We start from the raw sequence: 23,348 nt of genomic DNA, 5'->3' as shown, positions 1-23,348 counted from the left end.
AATGGATGACTCACCGCTTTGATTTCACAAAGTCTATAGTGAATCTGAAGCAATAGATCGCTGCTTACCATGGAGATTTCATCAATGATTAGCAAATCAAGATTGCCTGCTTTTGCTCTTAATCCGTTCCTCTTTTCGTCTGACAATCTAATGTAGTTCTTAGTCTGCCCTAGTGGTAAGAGGAATGCTGAATGAAGGGTAATTCCTGATATATTATGGGCAGCTGTTCCTGTTGGTGCAGCTAGGGTGACTCTGACTTCATCTGGGTTGTCTCCTGCCAGTGAAAGCTTTCTTGTAGCCAATTGATACACAGCAGATATCAAGTGTGACTTTCCGGTGCCAGCCCCACCAGATACAAATAAGCACATCTGACCTGGAGTCAGTCCTGTTTTGCTTCTCTTAGAGAATGTGGTACACCAGTTGATAAGATGCTGATACACATCCTTTTGCTTGTCATTGAGTGATCTGACAAGTGCATGATACTCTTCATCTGGAAGTACTCCTGGTCTCATCTCTATGCTATAGGATAGTGCCCGACAGAATCAATGGCTGAATTGTTAGATTCTTCATGTTCTGGTAGCGGTTGAAGAACAGAGTCCAGTTCCAGCTCTACACCCTCGTCTTCCTGGTCACCTTGTTCTTGCTCGGTAACTGGGGAAATCTCATCATATGCATGCACTGGAGGGCCATTAACTTCAAGCTCGTGTAGTGCAGATTCAATGATATCTGAGTGGTGCTCCAATTCCCTTTTCTTCTGTTTTATCACACCAATGTTGGCATTGTAATAGTCTTCATAACATGAAACTTCAAGTACTTTCTGTTCATCAGTCCAGGGAAGGTAAAGGAGGAGCTGACTATAGAAGTATTCCTCTGGTGACTTTTCCTGTGACTTCTTGTGGTATCTGAGAACAGCAGGGCTGGATTTCTTTCTCATGCGACTACATCCGTCAAGTAAAGTTAATTCTTCAGATAGATTTCCTTCATCACCCTTATCACTGTCAGTTTCGCTTTGTTCCTTATTTGGTGAGCTATACACTGGAACATACCAAACTGCGAAATGGGCTAGGCAAATGTTCTTGAGAACTGTTGGTCTCGGAGAATTCCTGTCCATAATGTTTTTCATAAATATATCCTCTTCATCACTTTCCATAGTTCTGATCACTGACAATGGTTTGAGGAACACAACCCGATTCGTTGGAAGGTCAGCCGGTACAAAAACAGTTTTGAAGCTGCATTTGAAGAGTGGGAAACTCATAAGTCTATACACTGCTTCCTGGGCACTGATCTCTCTAGCATTCAGAAAAGCTTTAGCACAATTCTTCATCTTCTGTTGCCAAGTAATACCGGCACATTCCTTTGAAACAGCCTGCAGAATCTGGCTCATCTCTCGCTCATCCTTCGTGATGTAGGCCACCATGTAGCTAATGCAGGCATAGGGATCAAGGCAGTACTGGACATCGATGTTGGCACCCCAGGCACGCAATAAGTGTTCGTTGTAGTAGTTGGTGTGTATTTCAGCAGGTTGACGTTGAAGAACTACTGATGATCCTTTGCTGGTCATTTTCAGAGCACTCTTATAGTCCTCCATGGATATCCCCAACTTCTTGACCAAGTCCTCAACTGAGTTAAATGTGAAGTTTTCCCCTAAGAGATTATGAACTGTTGAAAGAATTGCTAAGATGTTCTGTTTCACCCTCTGCATCTCTACTGGATCATCCATTTCAAGTGTTTTTGCAATAACAGTATCAGCAGACGGTAATTTTGGGAAGTTAAACCGGCAAGCTGTGCCTTTCTTTCTGCATGTTGCCGTATGGTGATGCTGCTGTACTGTTTTGACGAGATTGTACAGGTAAGGGTCATCTTTCTCTGATGGAATTCTGCAAGTAACGTACTTGTTACTGAATTCACATATGATTTCATCTTTCTCTGATGGGGTTGGTGAATTCTCTGTCCATATCACTATGTGTGCATGGGGCGATCCACGCTGCTGAAACTCAATGCGGTATGAGTAATGCTGAATCTTCCCTAGAGGCTGTGCAGGTGAGAGGAGAAATGACCTGAAGAAACTTTGAAGACGATACTGTAAACCAATTTTTATTCTCGTGCGAGAAATTTTCGCGAGAGCCTCGTCATGGCGAATATTTCTCGCCGCGAACCGGTCCTTAAAGTCTCTTTCTATTAACAACAGATCCAAAAAAAGGCTTGATCGCGAAAATTAATCGTCGCGAACTAGTTTACCCCCGGTAAATCGCGAAATTAAGTCGTCGCAAATAAAAGTTGGTTTACAGTAGTTGAAATGACAAGCTGCAATTACAGGATTTGATCGCAATAAAGATGACTTTTCCTCAAATGATAGATTGTCAACATCCTTATCAGTCAGTGGTTTCCCTTGTTGTCTAGATATTGCTTGAAGAGTGTCATGCCATTTGAGATCTGCAGATGAAAGAGTGACAAAAAACGTGAAAATTCCGAACTGTTTCACTGCTGCAAGCAAACTTATACATAGCTTTTTGCCAGTATGGGGGTGATCCTCTCACTGTCTGCAAAAACTGGTAGGCATGATCTTTTGCTATGATTGATGACAATGTATCTGAATTTGACAGCATGCCTGAGTTTATTTGGCTTCCAGACTCTGTACAACTGTAGGACTTTCTTAATGCTATGGAAATGTTGTCCATCACCTGTTTGTACTCCGTAACATACTGTGCAAAAAATAAGTATTCTGTGTTTCCAGCAAATTTTCCACTTTTGTTGAGAATCCTAGCATTAAAGTATTTCTTTGGTGTGATTGCAGTTTCTCTTGCAGCATCAAAACCAAATTTGCCAATTGGAAACAATTTTGGAAAAGCCATTTCCTCACAACCATGATCCATCATCAATCCAACAGGGTTCTTGCCTTCCCCAGGAGCAAAATTTATCACCTTGCTGACATCTAAAGCTAGATCATTTATCTCAACACAGGTATCCAATGGATGATCTACTTGTGGATCAGCTGACTGACTCTCCTCAGGTACTGAACTGTCCTTTGCTTCAACATCTTGGAAGGATGTCTCTTCATCAGACAATAACTCATTATCTTCATTTTCTCCTTTCGGCTTTGTGAGGTGATTCCACAACTGACTATCTTCTTGGGTAAAAGTTTTTTCCCATACATCAGATGCATCTGTCACTTCCTGATAATGTATGTTGTTTTCCTTGAGCCAATCAAAAGCTTCCAGAACTTTTTTAGGCCGTACATGTTCGTAGAATACATGAGCTTAGTATTCTAGTTTGCGTTTAAGCTTTACGGGAATGATGTATCTTTTGGAGTCTCCTTTTCTCGGAGGTTTGTCTGTCTCAGTCTTCGAACCTTCAACCTATTATCTGTAGCTTCAGGAGTCTCCTTTTCTCTATGCACTGATTGTCTTTCTTTATCCACTCTCTGTCTCTTCATTGTAGCTTCTGGAGTCTCCTTTTCTCGGAGGTTTGTCTGTCTCAGTCTTTGAACCTTTAACCTTTTATCTGTAGCTTCAGGAGTCTCCTTTTCTCTATGCACTGATTGTCTTTCTTTATCCACTCTCTGTCTCTTCATTGTAGCTTCTGGAGTCTCCTTTTCTCGGAGGTTTGTCTGTCTCAGTCTTTGAACCTTTAACCTTTTATCTGTAGCTTCAGGAGTCTCCTTTTCTCCATGCACTGATTGTCTTTCTTTATCAATTTTCTGTCTCTTTATTGTATCTTTTGGAGTCTCCTTTTCTCGGAGGTTTGTCTGTCTCAGTATTTGAACCTTCAACCTTTTATCTGTAGCTTCAGGAGTCTCCTTTTCTCTATGCACTGATTGTTTTTCTTTATCAACTTTCTGTCTATTCACTGTAGCTTCTGGAGTCTCCTTTTCTCGGAGATTTGTCTGTCTCAGTCTTTGAACCTTCAACCTTTTATCTGTAGCTTCAGGAGTCTCCTTTTCTCTATGCACTGGTTGTCTTTCTTTATCAACTTTCTGTCTCTTCACTGTAGCTTCTGGAGTCTCCTTTTCTCGGAGGTTTGTCTGTCTCAGTCTTTGAACCTTCAACCTTTTATCTGTAGCTTCAGGAGTCTCCTTTTCTCTATGCACTGATTGTCTTTCTTCATCAACTTTCTTTCTCTTCATTGTAGCTTCTGGAGTCTCCTTTTCTCGGAGGTTTGTCTGTCTCAGTCTTTGAACCTTCAACCTTTTATCTGTAGCTTCAGGAGTCTCCTTTTCTCTATGCACTGATTGTCTTTCTTTATCCACTCTCTGTCTCATCATTGTAGCTTCTGGAGTTTCCTTTTTCCATAGATTTGTCTGTCTCACTTTTTGAATCTTCAACCTTTTATCTGTAGCTTCAGGAGTCTCTTTTTCTCTCTGCACTGAATGTCTTTCTCTATCAAGTTTCTGTCTTTTCATTGTAGCTTTAGGAGTTTCTTTTTTCCTTTGCACAGAATTCATTTCTCTATCAACTTTTTGTCTGTTCACTTTGGCTTCAGGAGTTTCTTTTACTCTTTGCACAGCATGTCTATCTCTATCACCTGTTTCTCTCTTACGTTTTGCTTCAGTCTTTTCATCACTCCTTATACTTGACTGACGAACTAGATTTTTCAATCTTTTGATTTTTTTGTGTTGCTCTTTGTGATCTGTTTTCATCCTTTCTCACTTGCAACTGCTTCTGTCCTTCGATTTCACTCAATGTATTTAACAAAAACTTAGCTCCAATCCCATGAGAAAAAATTTTTTGAGTCTCGACAGCTGGTCTGCTTTTACTCAATGTATTATCAGAAATGTTCTCAGTTTCCACAATTGGAAACGAAGTCATTTGTCCGTTCACAATGCACTGAAGAAGGTGATGCCTCATTTGCATATCAGGAAGGAATTTGTATTCTTCTGGTGGTTTATGTTGTGCACAGCACACAGCAAATGCAGCAGCATAAGCTCCACAAGACACTTCCTTCTGTTGAGTTACTCCTGAGACATATCTCGGTGTATAGACTTTAAGATCATACATCAGTCTCAATATAGGCATCAGCGTCAGTAGGCGATATCCATTGTACAAGGAATCGTAAATTTTTACTGTCAAATCACAAGGATCCTGCCAGGATGCAACCCAATGACTGTCAATATATTGAATGTTGATGGCATGCAGATTTAAAGGAATGCATGAATGATTTTTTTTTCTACACACTTACTTCTGATGGCATCATATGACCGATGTGAACGTCTGTCCATTGATTTCTTAATAAAGAAAGCACCTTGCAGATCACATCATCTGGTATTAAAACACCTCCTTTGGAAATGTCATTGATATCCGTAGATGCCTTTGCCTTTTCTGGTGCTACCTCTACTTTGGTACACTTATGCTGGGTGAATTTTTGGAATGTACTGTAAATTTTCTTGCACTCTGGACAATAAGGACATTTGTGATTAATAAGTGTCTTTTCAATGCTGAATATTCTATGGAAATGAGGGCATATGAATGGCATGATTCTGTTAAAGAGTAGGAAAATATAGTCAAACAACAGTAAACTGACTGTACCTGAAATGTAATCAAATTATACTCTTAGCTCACAGTAAAATAAAAAGTCCCATTAAATATACACTCATATGAATATTATCATTATAAATTAGAGTGAAATGTCACCACTGTACAAATCACAGGAACATATCGATTCTTAGACAGTTTGCTCCTTTCATAATTATTCCTCAGTGACACTATGCATCAATTATGTGAAATCCTGGGCCTGGGGCCATTAGAAAAGACTACTGCACCAAATTTCAATGTAACTACTGTAAATGGCTCGTTAGATCTAGACATATTAAGTATCAGGGCTTTAGTAATGGTTTACGGTGAGATGTTGCCACTGTACAAATAACAGGAATATATCAATTCCCAGACAGTTACGCCCTTTCACAATTACACCTTATAGACTATGCATCTATAATGTGAAATCATGTGCATGGGGTCATTAGAATTGACTGCATAAAATTTCACTGAAACCACTGGAAATGATCTACATCTACAGATGTTAAATCAACAGGACTGACAGGAAGAAAAACATAAAAGTCTTTCTAATCCTTGAAATTGAGAATCTACTGATATGACCTTAAAGTAAGTCAAATCTGCATGTTTATTTTTATCTTAATGTGCGTAAACTCTAAAATGGGATTAGAGTATTTTCAAATGTAGGTGAAGGGTGACGGTGGAGGTCACATGATCAAAATTTCTGTACCACCAGAAAGGCTTTGTCATAATGAATAGGCATGCCAAATATTAAGCCTTACCTCCTTACAGTCTTGCAGTGTAAAAGGTATGGGCTACAGTGCAAAAGTTATGGCCAATGTTAAAGTTTTTCAAATGTAGGTCAAAGGTCACAGTTGAGGTCACATGATAAAAAATTTCTGTACCAATGGAAAGATCTTGTCATAATGAACATTCATCTCAAATATTAAAGCCTTACCCTTGACAGTGCAATAGTAATGGGCTAGGTTAAAGTTGACAACAGACAGACAAATGGACAGAAAGGACAAAAACAATATACCCCCATGATTTTTCGATTCCTGGGCATAAAAATATCGCGTCCTAATGCAACATTTTGAGGAGGCGTTCATGAATTAATGTGTAAATTAATTTTTTGTTCGCCTTATAGTTGCTTTACTAATCAAAATATGATTATTGACAGTGAGATATTTCAAGATTTAATCATAGGTAAACCCCAGAGCAAATTAAATTTTCAACCATTTATGAATTGTTAAAGTTAAATGAGACTGATAATTACTAGCTAAAAATTCAATGGCATTAAAAACTACAGCCATTTTTTATTCCTGTATTGCTATTAAATCTCGAAATAAAGAGAAAACTATCTCGTTCAACGAAATAACTAACTCGTTATATCGAGATAATTATCTCATTATAAGTCCTAGCTGCAACTGTTCAAAAGATACGGACAAGGTTAAAGTTTTTCGAAAGTAGGTCAAACTCCTATGTCAAGGTCAAAGGGGTTGGTATCCAAAGGAAGGTGATGTCACAAGGATTACATATGTGAAGTATGAAAGCCCTAGCATCAACCATTCAAAAGTTATGGCCTAGCTTAAAGTTTTTCAAAAGTAGGTCAAACTCCTAGTCAAGGTCAAAAGTCAAAGTGGTTGGTATCAAAAAAAGGTCTTGTCACAAGGAATACATATGTGAAGTATGTAAGCCCTACCTCCAACATTTCAAAAGTTATGGTCAAGGTTAAAGTTTGTTAAAAGTAGGTCAAACTCCTAGGTAAAGGTCAAAAGGTCAAAAAGGTTGATATCCAGAGGAAGGTCTTGTCACACGGAATACATTTGTGAAGTATGAAAGCCCTAGCACCAACTGTTCAAAAGTTATGGCCAAGGTTAAAGTTTTTCAAAAGTAGGTCAAACTCCAAGGTCAAGGTCAAAAGGTCAAAGTTGTTGGTATCCAAAGGAAGGCCTTGTCACAAAGAATACACATGTGAAGTTTGAAACCCCAAGCACCAACTGTTCAGAAGTTATGGCCAAGGTTAAAGTCTCATAACATTTTGCAAAAGTGGGTTAAATTCCAAGGTCAAGGTCAAAAGGTCAAATATGATGGTACCCAAAGAAAGGCCTTGTCACAAGAAATACACATGTGAAATATGAAAGTCATAGCTCAAACCAATCAAAAGTTATGGGCAAGGTTAAAATTGACAACAGATAAACAGACAAACAGACAGACAGGATCCGGGGGCATAAAAATCCATAGAAGATGATTGTAAGCATTTATCTTTGAAATACAACGATACAGAATATCTGTCTTCTTTAGATACAACAAATGGTTATCAGACAGAAACCATACGGTTATACATTTTCTCTGTGTGGTATCTGGTAGAAAAATCCAGGACCTGACAGAAAAACAGACAGCAGCTTTTATTTTTGCATTAGAGCAAATTTATTCACTCGTAACTTCTAATTTAATTTTGCCTCTGACATTTAAAAATCTATTATATCATTACTTCTCTGGAAGTAAATCTATCTGCACCATGAATTCTGTAGCAAGTCCAAGAGGTAGTAATCAGTCCATCGTATCATGGATACCCAGCAGGGAGGGGATCCAGTATCCATCAGTGATGTGGAGGACGTTAAAACCTTCTTTGATAACAACCAAATTTTTGAGAAGGAGATGGCGTGTTAATTACGATAACAAAACTATATAATATCAATTACCACCATCGTTCACATATTTCCTTATAAAATTTCTCATTTACAGCAAAACTCTTATTTCTCACCCAGGCAATGGTTATATCCAAAAAACCTGTCTTCACATATTTACATGTTTTCAGATTATTAAGATAAATTCGCAAAAATTTTCGTAATTTACGCTTGCAATTCGTTGATGAAAGAGTAGAGAGTGTACAACAGCCAAATGGAAGGACTGACAGGGCCAACAGACAGCATCGAGGAGGGCGTCAGGGGTAGAAAACGGAAGAGGGGGGAAGACTTACCTAGTGTAAATTCCAGACTTTAAGAGGACCCTTACAGCTTCGTAGAGCACAACCATCCATTTAAGCCAAAAATCATCATGGGCAATCCAATAGCAAAAAATCCTTGCTATTACGAAGCTGTTAAGGAAGTGCTTACATCCATAAAGGCAGAGACCACAGGGGAGACCAGAAAATGGACAATAGTTGGATGTGATGGTCTGCCTTACCTAATTGGCAACAAAGTTGTTGAGCAAGAAAAAGATCTACAAGACATCCTTCTTGTTCCAGGACTTGGTCTCTTTGAAATAAATATGAAAAAGGTATGTTTGAAAATCATGGCAAGTAACATGATTTTTAAGGTGCAATATTATTATATCATTAATATTTTAAAATATTACAGCCATCATCAAATTGGTATGGGACATTTTAGGGAAAAATTTGGGCAAATGCTGGGCTGCAGCCAAAACTCTAAACGCACGCCATGATGCCAACGACCATCATAAAGCCTTCCAGTTTGTGGAAATACTACTTTATGGCACAGGTCTTTGCACATACATCCTCTATATATAGGCTGTCCAAAGTCAATTTTACGTTAAACGTCACCTCTAAAATTTAAAACGTACAAATGAGAGAGGAAAAAAAATAAACAAACAAAAATGTTACACTACTGTGAATTTATTCAAATCAACCAATTCAGTACATAAAAAAAACACTACCCAGCAATAAGAATATTTGAATTGATATCCAATTTCCTAAACAGAGAGTTTTTCCTTAGTATGTATATTGGTTTGAATCCTTTTGTGAGCAAGGAGTGTAGACTGAATGAGCAGAAGTGTGGCTTGTAACTAGGCCTAGTAGTATGTCCATTGGATTTATATTACCACATACATGGTACCCTGTCGGGAAATGCTTCTTCTCGTGGAAATAGTTGAACAATATCTACAAATAAAATCATGATGACAATATTTAATGCATTCTTTATTGAAATATCTTGACATTGAACTATGATGTATTTATTTTTCTCATAGTGTTAGCATCTGGTTTCGAAAATTTGTTTCATGTGTACCATTAAAGCTGTTAGATTATTTTACCTTGATTTTCACACACATGACAGGATTCTTCACTTCTTGGAATACAGCAATTCCCTTCCTTATTCTCTTTCACTTGAAATGTCCCCCTTCTGTAAACTTCTCCCTGCTCAAAAATCTCAAATGTCAATGAATAGAATTATTTTTCTTTAAACTGTAGTCATTTGTAGGTACATGGAATACTGTGTACATGATTAAATCAACTAACTGTTCCCTCAACTTTTACAAGAATATTTTAAGATGAAAATATCAAAGAAATTTAAACAAATTTTACCGATAAATTTATTATGAAAGCCTACTACATATATGTAATAGTCTTTCGATATATAAATATATTCACAACTTTTAGTGTTATCAATGATTTACCATTATTTCGATGACAGTTCACACGAAAGTTTTTTTTAATTTTCATGCAGTTTTTCTTTTTAACATCGGACTCGATGCTATATGTCGGATTGATGTTCTAGAAGCTTCCGTCAATATTAAGATCGGTGAATGACAAAAATAATTTGCACATTTCTCTTTTGAATCGGTTATAACAACTTTTTTTAATATCATTTAAATCAGGTTTTGATTGAATAATTCAGTGATGACGTTTTATGAAATAAGTAAACGATTGCTTGTTGTCAGTTTCATTAAAAATTGCCAGTAACTTAGATCCGCCAACCGGAAACGCCACCGTACTCAAGTTTTTGCTATTTCATGGCTGTTTATAGAAAATGAAAGTAGACTTTTAATTTAATGTACGATACTTACTATGCGAGTGAAATCTAAATATAGTTTACGGACATCATCTTGTATCTAGTATATTCTTAGAGGAGTAAGTAAGGACTCTGGTGCACCCGCTTCGGAGTATTTGCAAAATTTATTAGTTTATTAGTATAGATGTCTGTCAGTTGATTCGATACGCAAGAGCATGCTCTACGTATGAACAATTTCTGAAACGAAGCAAGCTATTGACAAACAAGTTGATGAAACAAGGATATCAACAGTCTCGTTTGAAGTCATCATTTCGCAAGTTTTACGGTCGATACAATGACCTTGACAGTACCTAACATTGAGTCAAATGCAGACTGACGTTTTTCATACTAATTGTTAGACCATTATTTATACACTGAACTGTCTACGTATTTTTCCGGTTTTTTCCTGATCATGACAAGGAGCACACGGCAGGTGTAACCGGTCAGCAGGGGATGCTCACTCCTCCATGGCACCTGATCCCACCTTTAAATTTTAAGTCCTTGTTTGCTCTGCTCCAAATTTGTATCGTTTCATTGAACTTTCGAGATTGAATACTGTTCGTTATCTTCATATTTCACTCTAGCCCACAGGTGCTTGTGGACAGGACCCACCCCCCCCCCCCCACCCCCCGAATATACACCCTGGGTCCAAGAATATTTTTATTCGTCTTTTTCCATGAATTAATCTTCTAGTACACATTTACAATGCATTCCATATGAAAAATGCAAAAAATAACGTAGAATTAACGTTTTTTTAAAAAATCATACCTGCGGTATTATAAAATAGAGAAGGTAAGTCACTTCCATTTGTTAACACTGCACCCCTCTTGGATATCGGGCCTAAAATATCATATACCAACTACATGTCACCAAAATGTGTCATTATATCTTGTTTCGGTAGATATTTGTCTTTAAAAAAATATTGATGACTACCCTAACTCATCTCGAAAATCTGCAGCAAAATTAAATTGTAATGAATCGATTTCGACTTCTTAATCAGATTTTTTCCCGAACTTTTTCGAAGATCTCTGGCTTTTCCCTTAATTCTGTAACACTCGGAACTCGAGAATTACCCGCTAGGTGTCGTTTCTGCATCACTTCCGTAATTTCTACTTTGACATTTCCAAATCTTGTATTTTCCACGTTTGACGATGAATACTCGGATTATTGTGGAATGCCTGGGCAATTAAATAGCACGATTAAAGACAAAAATATCTACTGAAACAAGATATAATGACACATTTTGGTGACATGTAGTTGGTATATGATATTTTAGGCCCGATATCCAAGAGGGGTGCAGTGTTAACAAATGGAAGTGACTTACCTTCTCTATTTTATAATACCGCGGGTACGATTTTTTAATAAAACGTTAATTCTACGTTATTTTTTGCATTTTTCATATGGAATGCATTGTAAATGTGTACTAGAAGATTAATTTATGGAAAAAGACGAATAAAAATATTCTTGGACCCAGGGTGTCTATTCGGGGAGGGGGTGGGGGTGGGGGGTCCTTGTCCACAAGCACCTGTGCTCTAGCCCACTGATGAAAGAAGAAATCGGTGTGCTCTTGTTCTTTTTCAAGGTAGAACCTTTAACTTCAAAACTATTTATTACAATTCAATTTTTGTAACATATTTAAATTAAACAACCCAAATTATTCAACATTCAATTAAAAAACCGCTCACAAATTCGTAAAGAAGCAAGATTTATGAGGAACTATTTCTTGTGGTGGAAGGATATTTAGAAGAAAATTATTCAAATCTACACATGTGTTAAATTTAATGTCTTGGAACTTTAGTCCCACACATTTTTACGCAGAGAATATTTTCCGTTATTATATGCTAGAAATATTAAATATAGGTCTCAATTTATCTTTTTAGAACAAATTTTACACATTCACTCAACAGAACTTGCCAAGAAATGAAGATATATTAAAGAAGTCAAGATAAAATTTACACAGTTTTTTGCCTGAAAATCGCACATTTTGACCAATATCTCAAAATTTACATCACTGATCCCAACTTTTTCTTTCATTATTTTAAACAGCACGATACTTTCAACCGATCAGCACTCAAGTCATAAAAAGTTTGATACAAGAAAATGTTTTGTTGCCTATTCAGATATTTTATACCCAGATATGATACTTTGTTTAGTGCAAAAAGGTCACACAATAATTTATGCGCACTAATTTGCCTGATTTGTTCAATGATAAATATTATTCAAACTATTTTACGTAAAATAAGGTTATATTCATTGCCATAATTACATCTGATAAAATATGAAAAAGATTAAAGTGCTTAACCAAAGAGTTATAATTTAAGTGCAAAAAGGTCAACTTAATTGTACCGTAGCTCAATAAGATGCACACTGACCCCCCATTTTCTTTGCGATTTTGAGTCATGTTATATGAGTACTTATCTAAAATATACTTCTCAAAAAATCCTTGATATAACTAATTTCACGAGTGACGTACCTTAATTTATACTAGATAGTGTAATTTCATTGGACAAAACAGTCACATGTCTTTGTTTTTATATAGTATAAAGAATGTAGGTATAGAGCCACGCCCCCTTGGCAACAGTGAGCCGAAACTATTTTTTACCATTATTTCCTGTTTACATTAGAGTTTATAGTAAAATGTTAATCATTTTAAAAAATTAATAAATAATTTTAAATAAATTCTTTTAATTTTTTTTTTTGCTATCTTATGGTAAATTACACAATAATTATGTCAATAAATAGTCAAGGCACTAATAAGATGGAACTATATGAGTTGTGATTTGTTGTCGTCTGCACAATGGCAGATTTTGACATGCTGGGGGTAGGAGAAAATGTTGAAAATGAAGAAATTGACTGGGAAACCCTTCATCAAATCTTTGATGGGGAATTTGATGCATCAACATCTAGAAAGGAGGCTGAGGAAGAGATGGAAATGGTTTTAAATCCTATTAAAACAGAGGAAACCATGCTGAGAGACCCAGACTCAGACTGCAGGAAAAAAAGATTCAAAACTGTTAATGAAACAGAGCTGCAGGAATTGAAAGAAAGAAGGCAGTCAAAAGCTACAAAGTTTAATACAAAGTGGGGAGTAAATTTGTTTCAAGGTAAATGCATGTTTTAACTTTTATAAATGTAAATTATATCAAGTCATCAACATTTTTAATATCCAGATTGGGACTTGAACCCAAATTCCCCACACAAATTGCATGGTTGCTTTACCATTAAGCTATCTGGATTGATATGAAATATGACTTGATAAATTGATTTAAAAAAAAAAAGGCCCCCCCCCTTTTTTGTAGAATGGAGTGTTGAAGCTTTGGGACAGCCAACTGATTTCCACAAAATTTCTGCTACTGAGCTGAATAAACAACTTGAAAAATTTTATGCAGAGGCTACACTTAAGCCCAATGAAAAAAGAGCACAATCTATGACAAAAGAACAAGCAACAGAATATCACAGTAATACATATAAGAGCATATGATCAGCAATCAACCGCCTTGTCCACGACATTGGACGCCAGCTTGACATAGTGCGTGACAGAGAATTTAGGGGTAGCAATAATGTCCAATCTGATTAAAATCAGATCCTCGATGCTCCTTTTTAACGATATGTCGCTTACGAGGATCTGAAGAAGCCCAATAGAGGGTCATCTCCTGGTGACCTTTATATTATCCAATCAAACGACCGCTTGCGAGACTCTGTAAAATCTTCGGAATTCAAAATTTTATTAATAACTCCCGATGCAATACGAATGAGGATTTAAAACGAAAGTAGAAAATGGCGGCGCCTGCTACGCCGACGAAAACGTGTGCTCTCAGTGATATTTGTGTTCTCTGCGGGTTTTCTTTCATTCAGTATGAAAAGAAAGACAATGGTGAGGTTATACTACATAAACATTTTGACCGGAAACTCAGGTTTACCACTGAGAGGGTAGAAAATGTTTATAAAATAACTGGTATCAACTTTTCAAGCAACAGTGCCGTATGCCTGAAATGTTATAGAAGTGTGGACAGTGTGATAAAATCTGAACAGAAAAACGAGAACATAAAAGCAAACATATGTAGCATGGCTAGGAAAATTAATGAAACACATCTGCTACAGCTACCTTCTCCCAGAAGAAAGGTTATTACGAAACGGATGCTACGAAGTCCAGTGGTAATGCAGTCAGCAAAGAAAGGCAAGACATTTAATATAGAAGCTGTTAAGTATATACCTGTCCATATAGCACCTTTTAAAGAAATAACTAATACAGGTGATATTGATAAGCCAAAGACTGTACGGAGATCACTAGAATTTCAGGATGTGAAAGTGAATCCTCAAGCCATTCAAGGTGAAATTGAGGTAAGTAATTAAATTACTTGTTCGTTATTCGTTCAATTCAGAAGATGTTTTTTTGGAAACAGTTTACCATGTTAATATTACAATTTTACATCAACCCACTTCAACACCCAATACCTATCATATCCACGATATTTTGGGGGGATCAAGATATATATTTGAAATAAATTAACTTTCATGTTCTAAAATAAATATTTACAAAAACAAAAATACACAAATGTGTTAACTACTTTCTACAAATTTCTGCATCTGGTAGTATATTAAGATTCATTCATGTTACAGTTATACCCATACTTTCCAATAGGTGATATTATTTTGAAATAATAATTGAAACAAGAGGCCCATGGGCTACAATGCTCACCTGAATCATTTTGGCGCTGTTGTTCTTCATCAGATTTGTCCCCTATATACGAGTGTATTCCTATGTAAAATTTTGATTCACCTTTTTGTGGCCACATCCTATATACAGGGGCCAAGGTATGTATAAAATTGAATCTACACTACCAGAGTATACTTCAATATAAATAAGAATAACCATGGCTTTGCTGTTCTTCAGAGAAGGTTTTTAAAATCTTTTCCTATGAATAATTAATATGAAAAACTATGATCTGCTATTGTCATCCCACCCTATCCCTGGGGGTTCAAGATTTCAACAAACTTGAATCTACACTACGTAAGAGTCGCCGGCGTGGCGCAGTGGTCAGAGTGTTCCCTCTAGAGTCATGGAGTAAGGAGCTGATCCTTACTTCGCGGGTTCAAATCCCACTGGAACGTGGAGACCGGTCCTTCAGATGAAACCGAATAAACCGAGTTCCCGTGTCGCATTAGATGTTGGCACCAAAAAGATCCCTCACTGCTCAATTGCCCTGAGTGCGGAGTATAGGTCAAAATTTGCAGCTCTCCACCGGCAAGTGGTGGCGTCCCCATATGAGTGAAAAATTCTCGAGGGACGTTAAACAATAAACAAAACAAAACAAACAAACACTACGTTAGAGTGCTTCCACATTTAAAAAATGATTCATCATGGTTTCATTTTTCCTGAGAAGTGAAGTTTTAAAGACTTTTTCTCATAAAGTTCGATTTAAACTTTGATTGGCTATTGTAGCCTCACCTTGTTCCTAGGAGGGGAGGGGGGTCATGATTTGAACAAACCTGAATCTACACTACCTAAAGTTGTTTCCATATTAATTTGACTAATCATGGCTTTGCTGTCCTTGAGATGATCTAATAAAAATTTTTTTCATATACAATCTATATTGAACTTTGATTCCCTGTTGTGGCCCCAGCCTACCGCCGGGGACCAAAGTGTGAATAAATTTACAATTTACACTACCTCAGGGATCTTTCACCTATGTTTCATCTTTTCTGAGCCAGTGGTTCTTGAGAAAAAGATTTTTCCTATATATTTCAATTTAAAACTTTGATTCCATAATGTGGCCCCACCCTATCCCGGGGGCCATGATTTGAACAATTTAGAATCTACCCTACCTCAGGAAGATTTCACATAAGTTTACGCTTTTCTGGTCCAGTGGTTCTTGAGAAAAAGATTTTTAATGACCCCACCCTATCTTTGTCTTTTCTTAATTATTTCCCCTTGGAGGGGACTTGGTCCTTCATTTTAAGAATTTAAATTCCCTAGGTCTTTACTCAAGGATGGTTTGTACCTACTTTGGTTAAAATTTGCCCAGTGGTTCTTGAGAAGAAGTTGAAAATGTGAAAAGTTTACGGACGAACAGGGTGACGGACGACAGACAGTGGATGATCAGAAAAGCTCACTTGAGCTTTCAGCTCAGGTGAGCTATTAAAAACCTGTAACTCAATCCAGATATCATTATAACTGTAATACAGCACTATTATTTGCAGCCTGATTTGTTTTTGTTTTGTTTCGTTTGTTTTTTTTAATTAATGAATACTAACAAATCTTCAGTTTTGTTTGTTTTTTTTTATATTGCTTATTTTTTTCTTCCAGAGTTAGATTGTTGCAGTCGTTATTTCAGATATAAACACCATCCAGCATAGATGAAACTAAGGTATTTTTATCATCAAATTCCATGTCAAGATTAAAAATAATACAAAAAACTATGTTAGTTACATTTACATTTTGAATGATGAAAGTCAAGAAGCAAGAAAAAGTTGAATGTATTCCAGAAATATCTTAATATTGCTATTCCTGTATAACCATGAATAAGTGATAATCACTTGTTAATTTATTTTGTTTTTATAAATGTTATTGTTTTTACTTCTTCAATATTTATTGATAAATGAATATGTATGTTTAGATTATATATGATATCCATTTGTAAGTAAATTCTTTTTTCATTCTACAGATAACCATTGCATACCCAAGTGGAAGAAGAACAGAGCTTGTAAGAAATGAAACAGAACAGAAAATATGTAGAGCTATTTTTAATGGTAGGTCCTCAGGAAATGCCAAAAATGCTATAATTGCTGTAGTATCCACAGCTTACAGGAAGGAGGTTGTTACAGCAGTGTCACACATCATTAGTTGTGAATCAAAAGAACTCTGTAAAAGAAATTCAGGAAGCATTCTCCAGCAAAAAGACCACAACAGTATATTAGAATTTTCTTGGGATAAGTTTTAAAGGGAGCTTCACATCAAAGCACCAAACACCCTGAGAGTTATTCAGTCAGCAGTTAGTGATGTTCCAGTTGCCATTGGTGAGAAGAAATTCATAAACTTAATGCTTACAGTAGCTTCAGCATTTCACGGACGTAATCAAGAGATGTCATCGGTGCATTACCAGCTCGGTTTCATTTTGGCTCATGGAGGATGTACACAGAGGGTAAATTTTTTCATTCAAAGGAAGTGTTCAATGAACATACCCATCTTTGTCTGTTTATGTTGTGTATGTTTTTAAAGACAATGCAGATAAAGAGATTTACAATGCTTGAAATGAAGTGATTAATATGTGTTGCTTAGATTATGTTATTAATTTTAGTAAATTGTGTTTACATATTTGTAATAACTCAAGGCTTTTTTTAGGTCACCTGAGTCACTCAGGTGACCTATTGCTATCCGTTTTTGTCCGTCGGCGTGCGTCGTGCGATGTGCGTTAACATTTGAACATTTTCAGCTTCTTCTCTGAAACCGCTCAACCAATTTCAACCAAATTTGGCATATAGCATCTATGGGTAAAGGGGAACAAAAATTGTGAATTTCATGGTCCCTGCCCCCCTGGGGCCTGAGGGGTGGGGCTAAAACCACCAAAAATAATGCAATCTTTAAAAATCTTCTTCTTTACTCCTGTACACCAAGCAGTCAAACTGTTGGCATCATTGTAATAAGCATTGAGCCCTCTACCAAAATTGTGAAATTCATGGCCCCAGGGTCAGGGGTTCTGGCCCCAGGGTGGGGCTATATAGATCATATAGTGAAATGCATTATTTCTTTGAAAATCTTCTTCTCTGCTCCTGGGTATTGAATAAAGTAACTAAGTACATAGTTATGAAGAGCAAGAGTGCCTCTTCCAAAATTGTGAAATTCATGGCCCCAGGGTCAGGGGTTCTGGTGTTAGGGCGGGGCTCTATTGATTATATAGTGAAAATGCATTAATACTTTGAAAATCTTCTTCTCTGCTACTGGATATTAAATAAAGTAACTAAGTACATAGTTATGATAAGCAAGAGTGCCTCTTCCAAAATTGTGAAATTCATGGCCCCAGGGTCAGGGGTTCTGGTGTTAGGGCGGGGCTCTATAGATTATATAGTGAAAATGCATTAATTCTTTGAAAATCTTCTTCTCTGCTCCTGGGTATTAAATAAAGTAACTAAGTACATAGTTATGACGAGCAAGAGTGCCTCTTCCAAAATTGTGAAATTCATGGTCCCAGGGTCAGGGGTTCTGGTGTTAGGGCGGGGCTCTATAGATTATATAGTGAAAATGCATTAATTCTTTGAAAATCTTCTTCTCTGCTCCTGGGTATTAATTAAAAGAACTAAGTACATAGTTATGATGGGGAGGTGGGCCTCTTCCAAAATTGTGAAATTCATGGCCCCAGGGTCAGGGGTTCTGGTGTAGGGCGGGGCTCTATAGATTATACAGTGAAAATGCATTGATTCTTTGAAAATCTTCTCCTCTGCTCCTGGGCATTAAGGTGATAAACTAAGTATATAGTTATGATGAGGAGGTGGGCCTCTTCCAAAATTGTGAAATTCATGGCCACAGGGTCAGGGGTTCTGGTGTTAGGGCAGGGCTCTATAGATTATATAGTGAAAATGCATTAATTCCTGAAAATCTTCTTCTCTGCTCCTGGGTATTAAATAAAGTTACTAAGTACATAGTTATGATGAGCAAGAGTGCCTCTTCCAAAATTGTGAAATTCATGGCCCCAGGGTCAGGGTTTCTGGTGTTAGGGCAGGGCTCTATTGATTATATAGTGAAAATGCATTGATTCTTTGAAAATCTTCTTCTCTGCTACTGGAGACTATTTAAACAAACTAAGTGCATGGTTATGATGCATAAGGATGCCTTTTCAAAAATTGTGAATTTCATGGCCCCAGGGTCAGGGGTTCTGGTGTTAGGGTGGGGCTCTATTGATTATATAGTGAAAATGCATTGATATTTGAAAATCTTCTTCTCTGCTACTGGAGATTATTTAAACAAACTAAGTGCATGATTATGATAGACAAGGATGCCTCTTCCAAAATTTTTAAATATATGGCCTCAGTTTTTGGGGTTCTTGAGGAGGGGGGGGGGGGGGCTCTATTGATTATATAGTGAAAAAGCATTAATTCTATTAATTAATCATTAATTAATCCTGTCTGCTCCTTAGTGTTGAGCTGATAAATAAATTGCTTAGCTATGATGGAAATGGGAGCTTTGAACAGAATTTTTAAATCTTGTGGTCCTAGTGTGAGGGGTTCTGGCATAACGAGGGGGGGGGGGGGCTTTTGATAATATAGTGGAAAAGTGTTAATTCTTTGAAGTCCATAGTTATGATGATGAGGGTAACTCTTCCAAATTTGTAAATTTCTTGACCCTTGGTCTTGGGTTCTGGTGTTAGGGTAAGGCTTTGTTGAATCTGTAGTGAAAATGCATTGTACCTGAGAAATTCTTCTCTGCTTCTGGGCATATCGGAAGCAAACTGAGTAAAAGTTTAAATGATATGAGTAAGCGTATTTCTACCAGATTTTTAAACATCTGGACCATTCGTCTAAGCATTCTGGTCCTGGGCAGGGCTCTATTAATTTGTATTCTACTGAGAGAAGTTATTCCCCTTTTCCATTCACCTTTGATAATTAATCACTGTAAATAATGTATTTGAAAGGTTAATAGAAGAAGATAATTATGCAAGAATGTTTATCGTATAATTAAAAAAGTACTTTCTTAGTTTTCATAATCAGGTAGACCTGTAAGTAATAGATAAATAAAAATGAGACAAAAATAACTTATCTTATTAAAAGTTCTTCAAAGACCATAAGAGAGGTCAATGCTAGAGGTCTTAATATGGGTATAAAAATAGTACAGAAGCACTATTAGTTTGTCAATAGTCTGCATGGTGATAGTGTTAAGTGGGGGACATATTAGAACTTAATTTATGAGTTGATACTGAATACTAGACTAATTATTTTGTTGATCCTGATCTTCCTACTTCTCTTGCTTTAGGGCACATTGCTTCATCTATCAGTGTATTTAACTTCGAAATTGTTGTAATATATTCAGGTGACCGTTAAGGCCCTTGGGCCTCTTGTTTAGGATATTGACAGATTAGCCAAGTGCGGAATGACTGTGACAAGTAAATCCATGCACAGCAAGTTAGAAACCTGGATATCAAATTTAGATGCAGAGGTCATAGCACTGAAGAAGTCTTGGGAGGAGGGCCAAGAAAATACAACAAAATACCAGTTAATTGGTGACAATTGGGATAAAAAAATACTGCCATCCTACAGGTAAATTTTGTGTCTTATTTATTGGATATTTATTGGGTTTTGTTCAAATCAAAACTGGAAAAAATATAGAACATTATTATACAAAGTTTGTGTTGATAAACAGTATAGGTACATGCATCACTTTAGTAGAAATTTCAGTCTAGTTAAAATTATATCTATGTGCTCCCTATTTTTAAATATCTTAAAAATCAAAAATCAGGAAGCAAATAGTAGATATAATTTCAATTAGTTTGGTTTGTTATTTATAATAATGTAAGTTTACAAATCATAGTGACCATACACATCTTGTTCTATTTTGAAGGACCTCCCAGAACCAGACACAATCCATACATTTGTTTAATGTATTGATTGCTGTAGATAGAGTGCAAATACCTGTGGTAACTCCAGAAAGAGACCTAGAATATGCAGACATCTCTTTTGAAAAATTCGTGCCATCACTTGAAGAACAAGAAAAGTTGAAGGAAGAATTGGTTTTTATTACTGCAACATCTGTGATCAGGAACATTCCCCACCTTTCAAAACTTTTGGACAAAATATATCCCAAACATCTGCCACACAAGTATAGTGATCAAGCAGGAATTAAAACAGTACAAGTAAGTATTCCAGTTTAAAATGCAAAGATTAAATTCTAGGTATGAATTTATAGTGGATTTAAATTTATTGTCAAATTAAAACAATGCAAGTGATTTAATTTTTCATAAAGTATTCTTGTTTATGATAGGAATATGGTGTTGATATGATTTGTGGGTATGCTGATATTATGGTTATAAACTTATCATATAAATTAACATGCTTTCAAATTTCAGTATCCGTTAGGACTGTATGACTGTAATGAAACCAAAACAGCGGATGTCATCAAGCTCTTAAAAGAATTACAGCAGAAGTATGTTCCTCACAGAGATGGAGAGATTTGTGAGCCTGTTCTTTTTGGTGGTAAGTATAAGTGGTCAATTATTATACCCTCATACAACTTAATGGAAAGGGATAGAACATTGCTAACTGTATGCAAGTTGGTTTGTTTGTATGTTTGAAATAAAATCTTAGCACTTAGAATCATTAGACATAATTCTGAGGCATTGTATTAATAAATCAAACTATATTCATTTCAGAAAGAATTATTTCTTGAGAAAATCAATACTATTGAGTATCATTTGGGTACATATCAAATTTTATGTACAAGTTAACATGATTAACAAATGTGTTTAATTTGATACACAACATATTTGAAAACCTATTCTGTTGCAAGGAATGCTCCACTTGTGTGCTGATTGAAATTTGTATGAGATACTGTAAAAGTAATGTGTTAATTATGTTTGTTAAAACAGGTGACCAGCTTACTGATGAGCGCATTCAGTGTGCACAGGAAGCCATGCTTAATGGTAACACGTCTGATGATAGATTAGAAGGTTTCATATCCAAAATCGAGGATTTCCACAGATTAATGAATTTTTTAGAAGTAAGTACCTTATCTATGTATAATTTTATTTAGATAATGGTTTGCTACCTTCATGAAACCTTTCATCAATCTTAAAATTTAAGATTAGATAAACATTTCCTAATCATATGTTGAATTCTTAAATTAGTTAGATTAAAAAATATAACTTCAGAAAATTCAATTTTATTTTAGGCAATAGCAAAACTTACATACAATACCGGATCTGCAGGAGACAGAGGAACAGTTTATTACTTCAGAAATTTATTGAACCACAGAAGTGTTAAAGGGGATGTGAAAAATGTCTACCGTTCATACAAATATTTATATTACACCATCTTAGATGCCATTTGCTGTTATTTATTTCTGAAAGAAATGGATCTTGAGAATTTATCAGATTCCATTCCGCTGCCTCAACAATTTTACCAGTATACAGATGCAGACAAAATCTCATGGATAAATGACATATGTGAAAGGATCATTGAAAAATACTTTTTTGAGGGTTTCCTGATATTATGTCTTAGATTGTGTGACCGACAAAAATCATCCGGACAATTATTGGGTGTCAAATTTCAATGAAGGTAGAGTGAAATGTCATCATTGTGAAAAAACTTATGCGTATGTTGGCAGTCTGAAAGCACACGAAGAAAAAATGCATGGTGTTACTGTGTCAAAGAAACAAAAGAAAGAAAAAAAGAAAAGTAAAGATGAACTAAATGGATACATGTTGCTACTTTTTAAACTTTCACTGTTACACAAGAATTTGGATGATGCTGTTGACATGGCAGATGGTGTAAGGAGCATTAAATCAGCTAAATATGAGCTTCCTATTTATAACTATACTAACAAAACGAAGTATGCTATAGGTTCTATCCATTTGGTTGCAATGACGGAGGGGTTGCTTAGCGAGGAACTAAAACAACGCCTGACAGCAAACAGATTTATTAATCTACAGGGAGGAAAAAACAACAACTTGGCCTTAGACGAATATGTTGAACTTTTGAATAGAGACAGCAAATTTGCCTGCTCTGGCTTCCAAACCAAGGAGAGTATTTTAGCACACTCCAAGGAATTCCCCCATATTATTAACTCAACCAAACATATTGATGTGATTTGTGATATATCTGGTAGGAAGGATTTTCATACTGTACCTTCTTATTTGGAAGATGTTCAAAAGGTTTTTAAAGAACTTGCAGAAATAAATGCATTCTCCGTTGTTGATGGTCGAAAGTTGAAATGTGAAGGCATAAAAAATGACCCCAAAATTTATGATGAATGTTTTAACGGACTGTCTACTTTAATTGTAAGACATAAACCAGTAGTTGCTTATCACAGACTGCGAAATAAATATATTTGAAACACATGCTTTTTTCGTTACATGCATTTCAAGTA

The 23,348-nt window shown here is 36.1% G+C and overlaps 3 protein-coding genes across 3 annotated transcripts in view; 2 read left to right on the top strand and 1 right to left on the bottom strand.

Annotated features, from left to right (window-relative positions):
* Nucleotides 1–23,348, bottom strand: part of LOC133182209 (poly [ADP-ribose] polymerase 1-like) — a 550,802-nt gene that overhangs the window by 369,711 nt on the left and 157,743 nt on the right. The window lies entirely within an intron of this gene.
* LOC133183584 (uncharacterized) lies at nt 13,019–13,808 on the top strand. Its single transcript, XM_061318524.1, has 2 exons — nt 13,019–13,380; nt 13,576–13,808. The coding sequence occupies exons 1-2, from the start codon at nt 13,074–13,076 to the stop codon at nt 13,755–13,757; spliced, it is 489 nt and encodes a 162-aa protein (XP_061174508.1). The 5' UTR covers nt 13,019–13,073; the 3' UTR covers nt 13,758–13,808.
* LOC133183583 (uncharacterized) lies at nt 20,169–23,319 on the top strand. Its single transcript, XM_061318523.1, has 5 exons — nt 20,169–20,524; nt 20,826–21,117; nt 21,331–21,457; nt 21,850–21,980; nt 22,152–23,319. The coding sequence occupies exons 1-5, from the start codon at nt 20,358–20,360 to the stop codon at nt 22,533–22,535; spliced, it is 1,101 nt and encodes a 366-aa protein (XP_061174507.1). The 5' UTR covers nt 20,169–20,357; the 3' UTR covers nt 22,536–23,319.

The sequence above is a fragment of the Saccostrea echinata genome, unplaced genomic scaffold (assembly GCF_033153115.1).
Source record: "Saccostrea echinata isolate AGI-Se365-2 ecotype Australia unplaced genomic scaffold, CSIRO_AGI_Sech_v1 ptg000009l, whole genome shotgun sequence".
Taxonomy (NCBI): domain Eukaryota; kingdom Metazoa; phylum Mollusca; class Bivalvia; order Ostreida; family Ostreidae; genus Saccostrea; species Saccostrea echinata.
The sequence above is the reverse complement of the archived record's forward strand: the minus strand, read 5'-3'. Positions and strand labels throughout refer to the sequence as shown.

Bases quoted from the DNA above. Each gene is read 5' to 3' on its own strand.
- LOC133183583 (XM_061318523.1), top strand. From the start codon at position 20,358: ATGACTGTGACAAGTAAATCCATGCACAGCAAGTTAGAAACCTGGATA. The intron at 20,525-20,825 runs GTAAATTTTGTG...TCTATTTTGAAG, and splicing joins AAAATACTGCCATCCTACAG to GACCTCCCAGAACCAGACAC. The intron at 21,981-22,151 runs GTAAGTACCTTA...ATTTTATTTTAG, and splicing joins GATTAATGAATTTTTTAGAA to GCAATAGCAAAACTTACATA.
- LOC133183584 (XM_061318524.1), top strand. From the start codon at position 13,074: ATGGCAGATTTTGACATGCTGGGGGTAGGAGAAAATGTTGAAAATGAA. The intron at 13,381-13,575 runs GTAAATGCATGT...CCTTTTTTGTAG, and splicing joins GGGAGTAAATTTGTTTCAAG to AATGGAGTGTTGAAGCTTTG.